Source organism: Asparagus officinalis, chromosome 4 (assembly GCF_001876935.1).
Source record: "Asparagus officinalis chromosome 4, Aspof.V1, whole genome shotgun sequence".
Taxonomy (NCBI): Eukaryota; Viridiplantae; Streptophyta; class Magnoliopsida; order Asparagales; family Asparagaceae; genus Asparagus; species Asparagus officinalis.
Window position 1 is genome coordinate 40537921 of NC_033797.1, and position 16155 is coordinate 40554075.

Here is a 16155-nt window from a genome sequence, read left to right on the forward strand (position 1 = left end):
AGTTTGTTTGATTATTTCCTTATTCTTCCAAATGTTCTGTATCTTAAGTTGAAACTAATTATTCCCTCTATTCTAGAGTTATGATGATAGGGGACCTATTATCGATCTCGTCGTGTGGAACGATGGTGATGTGTGGAGAGTTGCTGTTGACACACAAAGTTTCGAGGATGATTCAGAGCATGGGAAACTGGCTGATTTTGTTCCTTTAACTAACTACAGGTCCGATTCTGGTTCAAGAAACCTGCCTCATCAACTATTCTTCCTGTATTAATGTTCTTTTTTTATCAGCGACAAACCAAAACTTTCGAACTTTATTAACCATATAGCACTGCTTGAGTATATGTTGACTGTTGTTAGTTTGATTGTATTTGATGATTGGGAAATATGTTTGTATCATCCACTGATGATATGCCTTGGAATGAGGAGAAATGATTGGAAGAGTTCTGCTTTGTTTGTTTTGTTTTCTTCTTTTTGTTTTGTTTTGTTTTGCTTCCTTTTGACTATTGTTTGTTTGATTGCATTTGATGATTGGGAAATCATGATTTGTACCATCCACCGCTGATTTGCCTTTGCTTTAACAATTGATTAAGAGCGTGTGTTGTTTTTCTTTATCCTTTTTTTTCAATGTTCAATAATCCTAATTTGTTCTGCAATCTTGAATGTCAAAGGAGGTTAAGTTCAGCTTGTATCAGACGTTTAACTATTTGAACTGTTTAAAGCTTCCCTCTTGAACTCATTTAAAGTGTTTTACTTTTAACAGAAATTTTTTATCTGGAAAGTAATAAATACATCATTTGTCACTTTTACCTTTCTGAATTTTCCTCTACTATTGCTTTGCACCTCCCCACCAAGAGCAATTCTTGATCTCTATCTTCCTCTGTTGGTTGCCATCGTAACAGTGACTAAACCTGATTGCAGCTAGAAAATTCCTAACCCTCATGGAAATTCTAGTCTCATCCTCAAGTCAGGTTTTTCTTATATACTGAACTAAAATTCTTTTACTCCTAGAAGTCTCTTATTGCTTGTTTTTCTTGGCACAAATATTAACGTAGCAAGCTACCTCTAGCTTCTTATATACCATCCTCAGATCCTTTCAACCCACTCTAAGGACCCTGTTTCTCATGCTTCTCACATTAAGTGGGTGAAAACAAGCCCATATTTTCTTGTTTTTAGTGGCATAGTCTTTGGAAATCACCGTGTGTTTATATATCTCTGTGCTTGCATGCGTCCGTGCATGAGTGCATGTTTATATGTGTGTGAGGTGGAGGCTCATTTTGTTAAATGAGCTACCGAGAGATACCCATGTGATGAGGCCCCCACTTCCATCTCTTGGTATCTCCTTTTTGCTAAATAAGCCACAACCTCCGCCTACACACAAAACCCACCTACACACACCCAGCTTTTTTGTTTGTTTGTTTGTTTGTGTTATTGTGTTATATCACAGATTGATTATTCAGTTGGTTTTTTGTCCCCCAGCATTGTGTGTGACTGGAAGTTACTTTAGATTCCTGCTTTGACACCTTCATATCTAGTGTCCGATGTTCAAATATGAACATATGTTATCTTCATTTGTCCTTTTTGTGAAACTGAACTCAAAATAGTTGCCCATAGCAATTTATATTTCGTGCTTAAGTATCTCTCTAGAAAACTTTGTACAAATAAGAAATCGAGAGTATTTACCTGTAAAACGGTTCTAATAAGAGGTACTATCCATGGAAAGGCGTTGTCCCTGATGATTAAGAAAGCGAACAGTAAAGACCCCTAATAACAGTTATGTTTATACAATTCTTAAGCAGATAAAAACTAGATATAGTTACCTATTTGGCATGATATAATAATCATACATTTGTTTATATGAGAGAGCATATTGTCATGCGTTTCAAGTTAATTATGTAGAAATTAGAAGAGAGCAGGGTAAAGTTTCACTTTCGGGGATTTGTGTCAATCATGCAAACCTTGGGGGATTTTATGTAATCTACCCTTAAAAGATTAACTTTGTTTTCTATTTACAGTTAAAATTTTCTTTGGTTTCTTTTAGTATTAGATGTTGATTGCTTTCTTGAATAAAATATTGATTGTTTTCTGGTAATGCCATTTGGAAGTATATCTCTTCGCATTTGAAGTATCTCACTATTTTAACTGCTACTTATTCTGGTTCCTTGGTCTGGGTTTAGTGGCTTGAGTTATTAGTTTTTTTGGGTACCAGAGTCTAGGTAGTCATAATCTTTAATAATGTCTTTAGTTTTCCTTCCGTTTCCACAATTTATGTATAGTTTTAATAAATTGGTAAGATATCTATCAAGAAAGTTTCCTACGTTATTGAATAGTCTGCTTATATCTGCTTAACTGGAGGTATCTGTTCACGCGTATTATGTAGGACTGAACGAAAATTTGGCATTTTTAGCAAATTGGATGCTTGCTCTTTCATTACAAATGTTTATGATGAAGGAAATCTTGTAAGTTTAGTAACAGATTGCTCTCCACATGGCACTCATGTTGCAGGCATCGCTACTGCTTTCCATCCTGAGGTATCTGAGTTTATGCATCTATATTCTTTGTGCATTTAAACTGCTGCTTCATTTTATTCTTTGACCGCAAAATTACACTTCAGGAGCCCTTGCTAAATGGAGTTGCACCTGGAGCCCAATTGATCTCTTGTAAGATTGGAGATACACACTTAGGTTCAATGGAAACTGGAGTTGGTTTGACTAGAGCTTTAATAGCTGCCATTGAGGTAATTTCATTCTTGTCCTAGCATATGTTTTGTTTTTAAGGCTCCATTTAGTATTGTTCTCTTTTTCAGGTTGTCAAATAAGCATCCTGTTTAAATTATATCTTCATTTAGATACAGATTCTCTTGCACCCTTTATTCACATTATATGTCAAAGGACAATATTCAGTTATTACGAATTTGTTGGTTTCTGTTTTTGCTTAGAAATTAAGTTCCCGCTCCTCCACATTTGAAGATTATCTACAAGTAAATGCTGGTTCATATATTCTTAGTTTATAATGTTTTTACTGCCATCCTTTTGGGGTGGGTCTAGGAGGATTCTTACTTACATTTGTTAATTATATTATTTTAAGTTGGGAAATACTACCTTTCATTTCTCGTATAGGAGTTCAATTGTATTTATTCATCTAAAAAGCTTTAGCTTAGACTTCCATGACTAGTGCATTTGAGTTTGAGATAAATATGTCCCAATTGAAAATTGAATTAATCCTAAAATAGCGACCTGTATATTGAGAAATACTACATTTGCTAATTAAATTATTTTAAGTTGGGAAATACTACATTTTATTTCTTGTATTAGAGTTCAGTTGTATTTATTCATCTAAAAAGCTTTAGCTTATACTTCCAGGGCTAGTGCATTTGAGTTTGAGATAAATATGTGCCAATTGAAAATTGAATTAATCCTAAAATAGCGACCTGTATATTGTGAGCTAATCTATATTTCAGCTTTATGTGTGGGTTGATCTAGTATGTCATAGTAACTTTTATCTGAAATAATGAATAAAGGACCCTTTAGCATTGAGCGTGATTGAAATGATTGAATAAGCGAGTCATATGAAAGCTTGGACTGTATTTGTGATTAAGCATAGGATTTATTCTGTCCCTAAGATCTAAAGAGTATATTTAGTAACAAGGATTTTGTTTAGCTTTTAATTATTGGTAAACTCATTTCCTTAGACTCTGAAAGCTTTAAAATGCATAGGGATTGCTTTTAATGGGTGTGACCTCCTGATCATATGTGTTAATTGTTATGAATAATTTTCACATATTATGGTAGAAAAGACAAAAAACTAACGTTACAAACTTCTAATTTAGCATGTCATAGAAAAGTAGAATTAAGTTGCTCTGGATTTTACCGACCTTTAGGAGGACGAGTGGGACTGTAAGCCAGAAATTGCTGAGGTTGCTATCCAATTATCATTCTTTATAATAATTCTATGAGAAAATTAGTTGGATACGGTGTAATGTTGTTTTAATAAATCATTGTGAAGTAGCTGATTTTTGTTTGCTATATGCATGCATTGAGCATGCTGTTGCCAAAGATATTTACAGTATGAGTTCTAATCTTCCTCCATTGGCAACTCAAGTGAATCATATGCTCATAAAAATGGCCATCAACGCTTACTCAATATTCTCTATCTCACTCATTTCCATGGAAGTTTCCTGAAATTATATATATTTTTCTCAAAAGAATCACAAAGAAAACAAAGGATGTTTCCAGAATCATCATCAACAGCCAACAAAACTTCAAACTAAGAAAAGGACCAAAATTTCCAATTGTTAACAGGAGAGTAATCAAGATATAACTAACAGAAGGTTGAATTCATTGCACAATTAAATATTTTCTAGCCATTTCCACACTCTCAGACAATGAGCAAGGTCTTATTTGCGATGATATCTGCACGTACACGTCCTTGCTAACAAACAGGGGGATTTGGTTAATAGGATTTCATAGCATCTTTGGAAGTGCAGATATTTGTTCCTTTGATGGACCGCTGAGAAGATTTGGATTCATATATTTTTGTTGAATTTGAGTGCTTTTTAAGTATTTTAAACCTCTAATAAACATCTCCCTCCTTTTATGCCTTAATTTGACCTCTATTTTAAACCTCTCTTGTTGATGATGATATAATACGAAAAATGGAAAGTGTATTACTAACTTGGGTTGCTAGTGTTAATGAATACTTTCTTAAAAGTTAAAAGTTCTTAATTCCAAGATGCCCTTGGTTTGGTGGATATTCTTAAGGTTTTTTGTACTCGTAAATTAACATGTCCAGTGAGGTATTGACTTTTCTACAGTATTTCAAAGGTTTCTCCTGTTATTGCTTCAAGAATCTAGGCAATTGCTTCAAGAATCTCAGCAATTTTGCCTTTAGTATCCGTGAACATAGATGCAATCAGTAATAAGATACACCTGTCATGCTTTATGCCTGTCTTTATTGGCTTTTGTTGATAATTGTGCATATGCTGGGGCTACTTTGTACTTGATGTCAATTGTTGTTTTGCAAAAATGTTCTCTCTCATATTTCATGTACTAACAGAAGAATCAAAGATATATGGTTCCCTATTGTATAAGTGTCCCAGAGGCATCTAGTGGGTAAGAAATGTCTTATCTTCTATTTTTGCACAAAATTGAATTTGCTTATCTGTATTTGCAGCACAAATGTGACCTCATCAACATGAGTTATGGGGAGCCCACACTGTTGCCTGATTATGGGAGATTTGTTGATCTAGTCAATGAAGTATCAATTACTTATTCTACTCTGAGTTCATATTGATCATTCCATGGTTGTTTCTTTTAATTTTTTCTGAACTATATCTCAGACTATAAACTATAAATGCAGGCTGTAGACAAGCATCGTGTCATATTCATTAGCAGTGCTGGAAATGAGGGACCGGGGTTAAGTACGGTGGGTTCCCCTGGTGGAACTACTTCGAGCATTATAGGAATTGGTGCATATGTTTCCCCTGCTATGGCTGCAGGAGCTCATTGTGTGGTGGAGCCTCCGAATGAAGGAATGGAATATACTTGGTAATTCTCTAGACTATTTACAAGTTTGTTGCCGTTTGAAATCTATGATGTTTAATCCCGTGTAATAAATTATCCAAAAGAAAGCATGTTACTTTCATACATTACATGCTTGTTTCTTGTAGTATTCCCTAGCTTCAATTGTTATGAACGTCTTTTGGGCAGAAGTACTGTTGAGATAATTGTGTTTTAAGCATTAATCAGCATGAAACTGTTTCATAATTACTGGTCCAATATATTCAGATTGTAAAAGAGCTCGCTAAAAGATTCTTATCAATTATTTGACATAAGACAACTCTAGTTTTAGTAGAGTGTTTTTTGCTGTGGCCCTATCGTATACTTCGTTTCTTAACATTTTATTTTTATACATTGTGCATTTGACTGTTTTCTCTTTATTTTTATCCTTTTTTTTGCCTAATGGCTCTTTATCTCATGAAATTTTTCTCTGCATTGCCTCAATTCGAATACTCCAAGTTTGCAATCCTTGCCATAACCAATTCTAGTTTGTGTTTGGCTGATTTTTTTCCTTGATTTGTTGCTTGACCTCAATCTCTGAGTTCTTCCATGGATTCCATTACTGATGTTTTTGCCTATTTACTTGGCATTGTCAAGCAAATGCATTCGTTCCAGTTTTTCTTTGTCTTGAAGTTTCTAATCAAATTATAGAAATTGTCATGCAACTATTTCTTTTGTTTTAAAGTGCATTTTGAGATTACGACCTTCTTGTTTTAAATAATTTTACCTTGGTAATTTATGTGGGATCTCATACCATATGATACTAATTTTAATCTGTTAAAGTTCATGGATGACTGCCTGCTTTTATGAAGTAAGCAGTGGTTGTTGTATTCCTACATGTAAACTGTCAAGATATGGATGATATTTTAACATCTTCCTCACTTCTGCAGTCTTTGTCGGAGTCTGCATTAGTTTAACAATCTAAAGGAAGATATGTCTTATGCCTATTTAATTGTTTAATATCAAAATATTAGATATGATTTTTGGGTTTGAAAGTTCCGACCTGTCCACCTCTCGTTTTTCAACTCATATATACTATATTTTTTTTGTGAGCAATGATATCTGATATAATACAAATGTATGTATGATTGGGCATGAACTGGTGTTGGAATGAGAAGATATTGCAGTATAGCTTATGCTTTGGGATATTACAGGTCTAGCCGGGGTCCAACAGTTGATGGTGATCTAGGTGTGTGTATAAGTGCTCCTGGTGGAGCTGTGGCTCCTGTACCCGCGTGGACTTTACAGCGACGCATGCTCATGAATGGAACTTCCATGTCATCTCCATCAGCTTGTGGTGGAGTTGCGTTACTTGTTAGTGGAATGAAGGTTGATATCATATCCTTTCAATTGTCATTCTGGCTCATTTATTAATAAGAAAAATAATTCATATTGTCGTTCACATACTATATAACAGGCTGAAGGTATTCCAGTAAGTCCCTATATTGTACGGAAGGCGTTGGAGAATACAGCACTTCCCATAGGTAGTGTGCCTGAGGATAAATTGACAACAGGGCAGGGGCTTATGCAAGTTGACAGGTTGTTTCATTTAACAAATTCCTATTCAAGAAATAACTCCATTATTTCTTAAACTAAGTATTCTGTTATTGTTGCAAGGACAGGGCACATCAATTTGTTCAGAAGTCTAGGGATCTTCCATGTGTTTGCTATAAAATTTCTATAAATCAAACTGGAAAAACAAGTAAGTTACAGACTGCACCTTTTGCTGCTGTTTAGAAGACAAAAAATTGTTGTTGTTCGTGGATATAGTTAATAACTTCATATAAGCACCCCTCTTGTTATCATAACAATAACAGTAATTATAATTCTTATTGTTCGTTTCCCTTTGTGTATGTCTGTGTGTGTTTTGGGTTGGGGGGTGGGAGGTTGGGTACGTAGTGGTTGGACTCGTAAAGGGGAAGCAAAACATAATTCAAAATTTTCATAGAATTTGCAGAAAGAGCTGCTATGTGGAACGAAGTCATCTGCTTCTGTTGTAAAATTTGTGCAAGTGTTGCTAGATCTATAGATTATCTTCTTTTGATTTATCATCTCTCTAAAATTTCTCCTTTCGTTGCTGTGACTTGTGTTTGCAAGAAAATCTGCTAGTGTGTTGGAACGTCAGATTCTCGTCAACAACAACTTAAACAAAATGCATGTAAATGTTATGACAGTCTAGATTGAGTATTATCGACTGAAGGATGCATTTCAATAATTAAAGCCCTCTTTATTTTCAACTGAGATGGGGCTAAGGCCATCATATTTACACAGGTTCAGTTCGATTATTACTATGATGAAGTTTCATCTTCTGATCCAGTCGTAATTGGTTTAGCTTGACTGTTTTAGCATTTCCAAAGACGACCTTTCCTACCACGCCCTTTTCCGGAAATAGGTTCATGAAGTGGAAATGCACTTAGACATCTGCATGACTTCTGCAACTTAGGGTGTGTTTGGCAATTTGCCACAAAACTAGTTTTAGTTGGTACAATTATGGTCCAAAAGCTAGTTTTTTGTTTGGCAAAAATTGGGCCAAAATTAAAGCTAGTTTTCTTTAGTTCAAATTTTAGCGTCTAAACTAGTTCTCTCTTGAACCACCTCCTATATGGACCAACTCTAGCCTAGTTAAGCTAGAACTAGTTCAAATCCAATCCAATTTTAGAATTGCCAAACACACATGGATAAAAGATATATCCTTGGTATAAATATCTTCAGATACTGTAGCAAACCAGCAACTGGAAGAAAGTATCCCGAAATTTTGGGTTGATACATGAAATTCTTTCATTCAGCTATGTTTGGTTCCCATCTCGTTTGTTAAATTAATGATTATTATATCCTTTTAATTGTTTCTATCCATGTTCGTTTCGACCCATCTGCAATACTCACTGCTCCTTTTAACTATTTGCGTGACTTAGTTGGATCTCTCTGACATGAATTCTAAAGTAATCTTCATAAAGCAATTTTTTTATACATTATTTGGAGATGCAGAAAATAGGTGATTCCCATACCATCCTTAGGTTGTTAATTCATTTATTTTATTTTTTAAGTTTCTTGTTTTTCCTTGGCATCTGAATCAGCATAATAATAATGATACATTTCCTCTCTAAGAAGGGTCTCTTGTCCTGCCTGATTGTTTGAGCAAAAAATCATAAATATCCGGAAAAGTATTCATTGAACCTTGGAATGAATTAAGATTATGTATTCCACAATTCTGCTGACCAATCCTCCTGAACTTGAGGCCAGCGAGAGAGAATAACATCCAGCTTAGTGTGTTGTTTTTATTAATTGGTTCTAGAAGATCCTAGTTGTTTGGTTATGTTCATCATGCCTGTGGATAAAGATGGTATGCAATGCACTACAAAAGGTGCACTTCGTGAACTCTTTTTGATTGGTCTGAATTTTTACTAATGTTTATTATAAATTCCTTCCATTATCTGTCTCAATTTTTAATTCCTCTCCTCATTTTGGATCATATGAACCATCTGTAATTTCCAATAAGCTGTTAAAATGGTTGACTATATCCTCTATACTAGGTAGCACGAACACGGACACGGATATGGACACGGGACACGACAAATTAGTAAAATGTAGTATATGGGGACACGGTATAAAATACACACATGATCAAATATTGAACGAAAATACCAATAACATTTGTATGTTTCTTTCAATCTTTCTATTATCTACATAACAATTAAGAATCAAGTTAAATCAAACTAAGAATGAGATTTAACAAGAAAAAGTTTAGTTTTGACCTCATGGGATAATACGATGGGTGTTTTTCAAATATTTAAGTAATGAGTTTCAGTTTTCAGGTTAAAAACCAATTGGTTTGAACCTGATATTACTAGAGAAACTAGTTTAGGGTATAAGTAATGGGGAAATCGGGTTTTTCTTTGAACCACTAGTGTCCATGGAGTGTCCGTTGAGAGTCTATGTCAGACATGGATATGGCACCCAAAACGAAGTGTTCGTGTTACCTAGCCTCTATACAAACTTGAGATAGGAAATAGTTAAAGGAACAGATAAATAGAATAACTGTAAATATCGGAAATGTTTGTTGTAACTCAATAGTTTTTCTCCAGCATGGTAAGCCTAATATTTTGTTCCATAACCAAATTTAACTTAAATCATTTAGTTGGCGGAAAAAAACTAATGGTAATTCTTTTTTCCACGCCAAAAGTACACCTGTCCTGTTTCTTCTGCCCTTCTTATCAACAAAGCACAAGTCTCCCATCATTAGAGATTTGGTAGGGTCTAACGCAAGAAGCTTTGCCCCCCATCGTGTTTCCTCGAGTAAAACCCATGATATCAAGGTCACAATTATTTTCAGTTCTGTTGGCGATTAAGCGAAAAAATTACCTTGCGCTACCACTTCCTACTCTTTGCAACAAAATGTTCAATTTTGAAGACGCTGAGACCATGGTCGAAGATTGTCTGCCTTCTATATTGGTCATCCATTTCAGAATTTAGATTGCGAATTAATTTACTTCAAAACCGGGGTGTGAAATATCGGGGGTATGGATGAAATGAAATGGCATCACCTATATATTTACAGTTTCTGTCCCTTTTTGGGTGAGACCCTGATCATGACTATCAAGAGAATTATTCTTATAGAACCCAAATTATGATATCCTAAGAATAATTCTTTAAAGTACAGAGACGAGGATATATTATCATAGCACCCAGATTATTATATAGGCAGTTGTTTTACTGTCATATTCATACTGTATATCACATATAATTATCATCCAGAGTCCAGACTAGCTTTTCCCGCACTAAATACAACACACTTTATAAATTGATCCCAGCCGTATCATAATATTTCAAAATTTAGTTGTCATGAGCTGCATTACCTTTTTGCTTGGTCTTCCGATAGATGATCTAGTTTCACACTAAAGAATGTAGTGACTACTTATAGTTTTTTGACCAAGTGACATGTAATTATCCTTGCTAATGGCATCACACTTGTGCAGCTCCAACACTAAGAGGAATCTATCTAAGAGGAGCCAGTGCTTGTCAACAGAACACCGAGGTAACAATTGTTGAGTGGCCCTTATTACTATGGTGTATTGAGTTCTTATTTTATATCTCAAATTGTATAATGACTCTCTATCGCTAATGATATGATGTATTCCATTACCAGACAATCTTATAGTAGTTTATGTTGCGCAATATTTTTGATCCTACTAGTCTATTATGCTCTACCCGTTTATCTATTTTGTTTTTCACTGTTCTAGGGGTACACAAAAATATCTATATCAGAGTAAATACCTGTTGCTGTATCCGTTAGGATGCATATATAGTTACTAAAATCTATATCCGATATGATATGGTTATGGATACAGATATGTAGTGAAATATCCAGATCCATATTTGAAATATCCCATGTTAGTCATACAATAGTAATAGTTTTAATCCTTAGATTAATTGATTTGGGGTTAATTTTGATGATCAAGAGATCTTTATCTTCGTTTTATCAGGTATAACGAACATAGTAATGAACTCTCTTGTACCATATGAACTATATATATATTTTTCAATATTATCTAATTTTCTCATATCCGTTTTGTATCTGCATGTATATCCGTATATGTATTCGATTTTAGCAGATATGAGTATGACTTTTCCTTATCAAAGCATATCCGTTTTCGTATCTGTATCCGTGATTGGAAAGCGAATATGGACATGATAAGCGTCATATTTGAGCAGTACCCGAGCCATATGTACCTCTATCAGTCACCAACTGAGATTTCAAAAGGTTAAAATAAGTCATCAAATGAAGCTTGATTGTCTTTAGACTTAATAAATTATAATCTCAATGCCGGGAAAATGATAAATTTGTTGAAATCTGGAAAGTCGCATATCGACAACACTAATTATGTAGTATAACATCCTATTCAAGGGCTGTGTTGATGGTCACAATTGCATGATTCAGATGTCAATTCCTCGAAGGCTAATTGGCCATTTGATATTGAAAATAAAAAGGATAACAGAAGACTATATGAAGAAAAAATAATTAGAAAGGAAAGGAGCAGACGAATGATGAACTTAGGCATGATCACCTTGTTCTGCCTCGTGACAGTTTGTCATGTTAATATATTCCAACTGACAAAATATTCTGTTAAGCTTTCCTCATGGAATGTCTCGCAAATCATTAAATATAGGAGTAATAAAATAAATGGATGCACCAATAACCTGTGATTCACAAATTTTTTTTAAATAAAAAATTATCTAAATATAACACCCTCTATATAACCAAACCCTTTAAATGGTTTTATTTGCATGATCATCATCTAGTCTGGGCTCAATGCAGTGGTCAAATATCATTACTATGCAGGTTTATTTGGAAAAGAAAATTAATTATTTACTATTTCTTGTTCATATGCTTTTAAGCTTTTTAGCTAAACTTGTTATGCTAGTTTGGTCGTTCTACCAGTCTTTCTTATGAGTGGTCGGCATTTACTTCAAATATCTTGTGCTGTTGCAACTTCATGATAAAGTCTTCTGCTCTTTCAGAGCTCAACCTTCCTCTATATATTTTTTTTCTCTTACAGTGGACTATTCAAGTTAATCCAGGGTTCCACGACGGTGCAAGTAACTTGGAACAATTGGTTCCATTTGAAGAATGCATACAATTACATTCAAGTGAAAAATCGGTTGCACAAGCTCCTGAATACCTCCTGCTAACTAACAACGGGCGTAGTTTCAAGTCAGTACTCTTTGCTAGTGTTTTATTATGTGTTATAGTTTCTGATAACATTTAATGAAACTGATGGGAAATGATTAAGAGTTCTCCAGGTTTTGTAGACATCTTATTATTCAAAGATGACCACATGATTTTTAGATCATCGTTTTCTCTGAATTGGGTTAGCATATTTTTTTTTGTATTCATTATTTCTGTTCTATCTGCTCTCATCAATTAAATCTAGATACCACCCTCCTCTTTACATAAACATTTAAAATTCATTGCCAGCAACTATCTCCTTCTAAATTTTTTCTGCATGAATAATCAAACTAGAGAATCCTTTTTGTAACTTGATAAAACATATTTCCATGCCCCCTCTGTTTTATTCATGTCACTAAATATTTATTTCAGTCAAAGTTGACACTGGCTAGTCTGGTATTTTTGAGCTGAATATCTCCATCATAGACTTTTATGAAGCTTGTCTGGAAATTGTTTCATGTCTAAATTTCCATATCTTGCATTAAGTAGTATAAGTCGAACCTATTTTTAGCTTGTTCAAATTAATTCAAATCACAGTTTATCGTTTCTTTTTTTTTCTTTTCTTTTATTTAAAGAATGATCAGTACTATTTTCTTACTTTGCACTTCCTATATCTGCATATGAGTGTTTCTTTAGTTAAATGATGGTTAAGTGCACACAAAATTTCCTTGAGCTCAGTTTTACACTGAATACAATGGTGGCATATAGTTAGTATTCACTAGTCATTCTTGTTTTCTGCAGCATAGTTGTGGATCCTACTCATCTCAGCAGTGGCTTGCACTATCACGAAGTACATGGTATAGATTTCAAAGCTCCATGGCGGGGTCCTTTGTTCAGGGTGCCAATTACAATCTTGAAGCCTACAATACCAACTGGCCAGCCACCACAAATTTTATTTTCTAGGATCTCATTTACGCCGGGTACCTTTCTTTTCTTTCAATGCATCTACAAGAGCTATCTGTATGACTGTATGTCTGGATTTTTTTCAATCATCTGATTTTCATTTTATTTAGTTTCTAATCTACTGCTGAATCTTCTACTTTCTGTACAGCCTTTGTTTATCTTTAGGATTCAGTCACTCAAGTAATAGATCATTGTCTCGTCTTACTTAAGTGTCTAGTACCTTCACAATATGGAAACACTACCATGCAGATCTTAAATTTTAGCGAGTTCTGTTTGTTATAGGACTTTGCTTATAGGCATCTGCCTAGCCAAAGAGCAAAAGGAGAAGGAAGGATAAAACAATAAACTTAAGATATAAAAGATGGGAGGAAAAAGAATAGAAGATAGAAATTGTCATAACTTGTTAATTTGAGAAGCAATAGCTTTTTTCAGTTATGATTTCACTTTCACAATTTTACTAAGGTTATGATTCCTTTTCTTCACAAGTATGCAATGCAGGCCCATAATAGAAATTGGCCAAGACGTCATTGCTCACTAGGATATAGGTTATAGGGTAACACTTTGTTGCTTTCTAGTATCGGGTACATTCATTTTCCTGGGGAACATACTCTGGAACCTTTTATTACTCTTAGTCATTAGTATTTGGAATGCACCAGTCAGGCTCTGAATTTTCTTGTTTGTTATAAGTATCATCTCTTTTCTGTATGTTCTGTCGATATGCCAGTTTTAGGTTTTTAAAAGGGTTTTTGAAATGAAATTGAGTTGTAAACTGTTCTTCGAGGTAGAGGCTTGTTGAAAGAGAACATCTGATTAGGGAACATCAAGCAGGGTTGTTTTAGGTTTCATTTCAAATCTGGATAAAAAGATAGCAGTAATCCAGGATTTCAGGGCTTCATTATGGTTGAAACAGATCCAGATCTATGGTTTTGCATGGGCTTGAATTTTTCTAAAAAAAGAAAAGGTAAAACTAGTAGGACATTGAATATGAAGCTTCAGACTTTGATTTGAGGGGCTTCACTCCCTATACTACACCCGAATTATATGCAACAGTAAGCAAATTGGTAAGCAAATTGGTAGAGGAAAAATTCTTTTCATGAAAATAGTGGTTTTCTATCCAATCCATTATAACCCTAGCCAAGAAATATCTTCCATGGATAACTACTTCACAAAATAAGATTTATATGAATCTCAGAGAGATTGGGGATTCATGGTAAAGGACAAGAAAGTAATTTCCACCTTCGACTGTTAAATTTGGGACATGGGAAACATTCCCATTTTCCCATAAATTAATTTGTATTAAGGCAGAGTGAACAAAGTTTAATGTTTCTCTGTGAATGAGAAAATGAGCCATATTTTCCGTCTGGGATGGGGTGAGAGGGGGCATGTGAACAATAACCCAACAATTTTAGCTTCCTAAATAGAAAATCGTGTAACTTCTGAGTCATACTCTCTCTAATCGAACTTTACTTTATGGGAAATATTTCTGCTCGATTTTAAAATTTTTAATAAATGTTTGTTATTTCACATGAGCTATTGCCTCATGTTGTGCCTTCAATGTCGTGGTCTCGAGACCTAGTAGAATTTTCCATATTTGATACCTTATGATCTGAACATTTGCGTGTTGTTTTGTCAATTATAGTTGTATTTCAAATACACACGTCTCTATTTGTGTCCCCCTCCACCCAACCCTCCCTTCCCCACGCGCCCACCCCATCCAAAGACTAACCCACGCATTCCTTTTGGCCTCGTTATACAAATCTAATTAGGAATTTAGGAGATGCCATGAACAAGGATCATGCTCCTTCATGTACACCTTTTTTATGATTTCCCAGTACATGAGTTTTTCTTTCTTTTCTTTTTTTCCTTTTTTGCTTTCCGCAACTTCACTTCCCATATATATTTGATGTGTTAACGCTTCTTGATTCTAATCATTACTTCACTGAGGAAAACTTTAATAACTTTTATTATATAGTTATTCACTTTTAGAAGGACATCTTTAAGAATTTCATATATCTTTTAAGATGCTTTTGCTCTAATCTGTAGTTTTCTAGACTTACTGTAAAGACCCCAATTTTTTGGATCTTGAAGGAACATTGGAGTTAGACTAAACCTGTTAAAATCTTCTTTCGAATATACATTCATCAAATGACCATCAAAATAATCACATCATATAAATTAAAACCAACACTAATTATCCTCTATATTTAAAGGTCTACAATTCTATGTTACCTGGGTACTTCTATTTGGAAGCTGTACCCGTTCCTGTACCTGTACCAAAACCTCTTGAATACTTCTTGAATATAAGCATATGTTTATTCGGGAGTATATTCAATTATATAATACATGTTTTAATCAATGTTACAAAAGGCACTAGGCGGATTAGGCGTTTGAGCCAAGGCCTAGCGGCTAGGCGTATGCCTATTTTTAAATTTATTTAATTATGATAATTCACAAAAATGTGTACTAAGTTCATATAAAATTGCAAAAAACATAAATAACAGTTTTAGATCCATAAAATTGAATAGTGAGTAAAATTGAACTAAAATCAAACAAGATTAAACTAAAATAAATTAAAATTAGACTAATTAACTAAATTAAACTAACTAAACTATAATTAAACTAAATTGAACAAGATTAAGTATTTAGTCTTCTTTTCATACAAAATTAAACTAGAATTGAACAAGATCATTATTAAGCATTAACTATTGACAACATAAAAACAGTGAAAAGTTTTTAAAAAATAGTTTAAAAAATTAAAAAGTAAAAATTAAAAATTTTACCTAAAGAGCCACTCTGGAATAGTGGCCCTTGCGAGAGGAGGCAGAGGCTCTAGACCTGTGACGGCTGTGGGAGGAGGCAAGGACTAAGAGGTGGATGAGGCGGCGGCAGGAGTGGTGAGTGTTGGCGGCTGCGAGAGGAGGCGAGGAGGTGGAGGAGGTGACGGGAAGAGTACGAGAGAGAAAGAGCTGCCGG

The 16155-nt window shown here is 34.4% G+C and overlaps 1 protein-coding gene across 1 annotated transcript in view; it reads left to right on the top strand.

Moving 5' to 3' along the window:
- The window catches only part of LOC109837263 (tripeptidyl-peptidase 2), a 51375-nt gene that overhangs the window by 5881 nt on the left and 29339 nt on the right, over positions 1-16155 (top strand). The window contains exons 7-17 of the mRNA XM_020405429.1: positions 77-219; positions 2378-2528; positions 2612-2734; positions 5170-5253; positions 5356-5543; positions 6710-6884; positions 6973-7094; positions 7178-7257; positions 10529-10587; positions 12110-12264; positions 13021-13199. Of these exons, the coding sequence (XP_020261018.1) occupies positions 77-219; positions 2378-2528; positions 2612-2734; positions 5170-5253; positions 5356-5543; positions 6710-6884; positions 6973-7094; positions 7178-7257; positions 10529-10587; positions 12110-12264; positions 13021-13199 (1459 nt within the window). The remainder of the gene's footprint in view (positions 1-76; positions 220-2377; positions 2529-2611; positions 2735-5169; positions 5254-5355; positions 5544-6709; positions 6885-6972; positions 7095-7177; positions 7258-10528; positions 10588-12109; positions 12265-13020; positions 13200-16155) is intronic.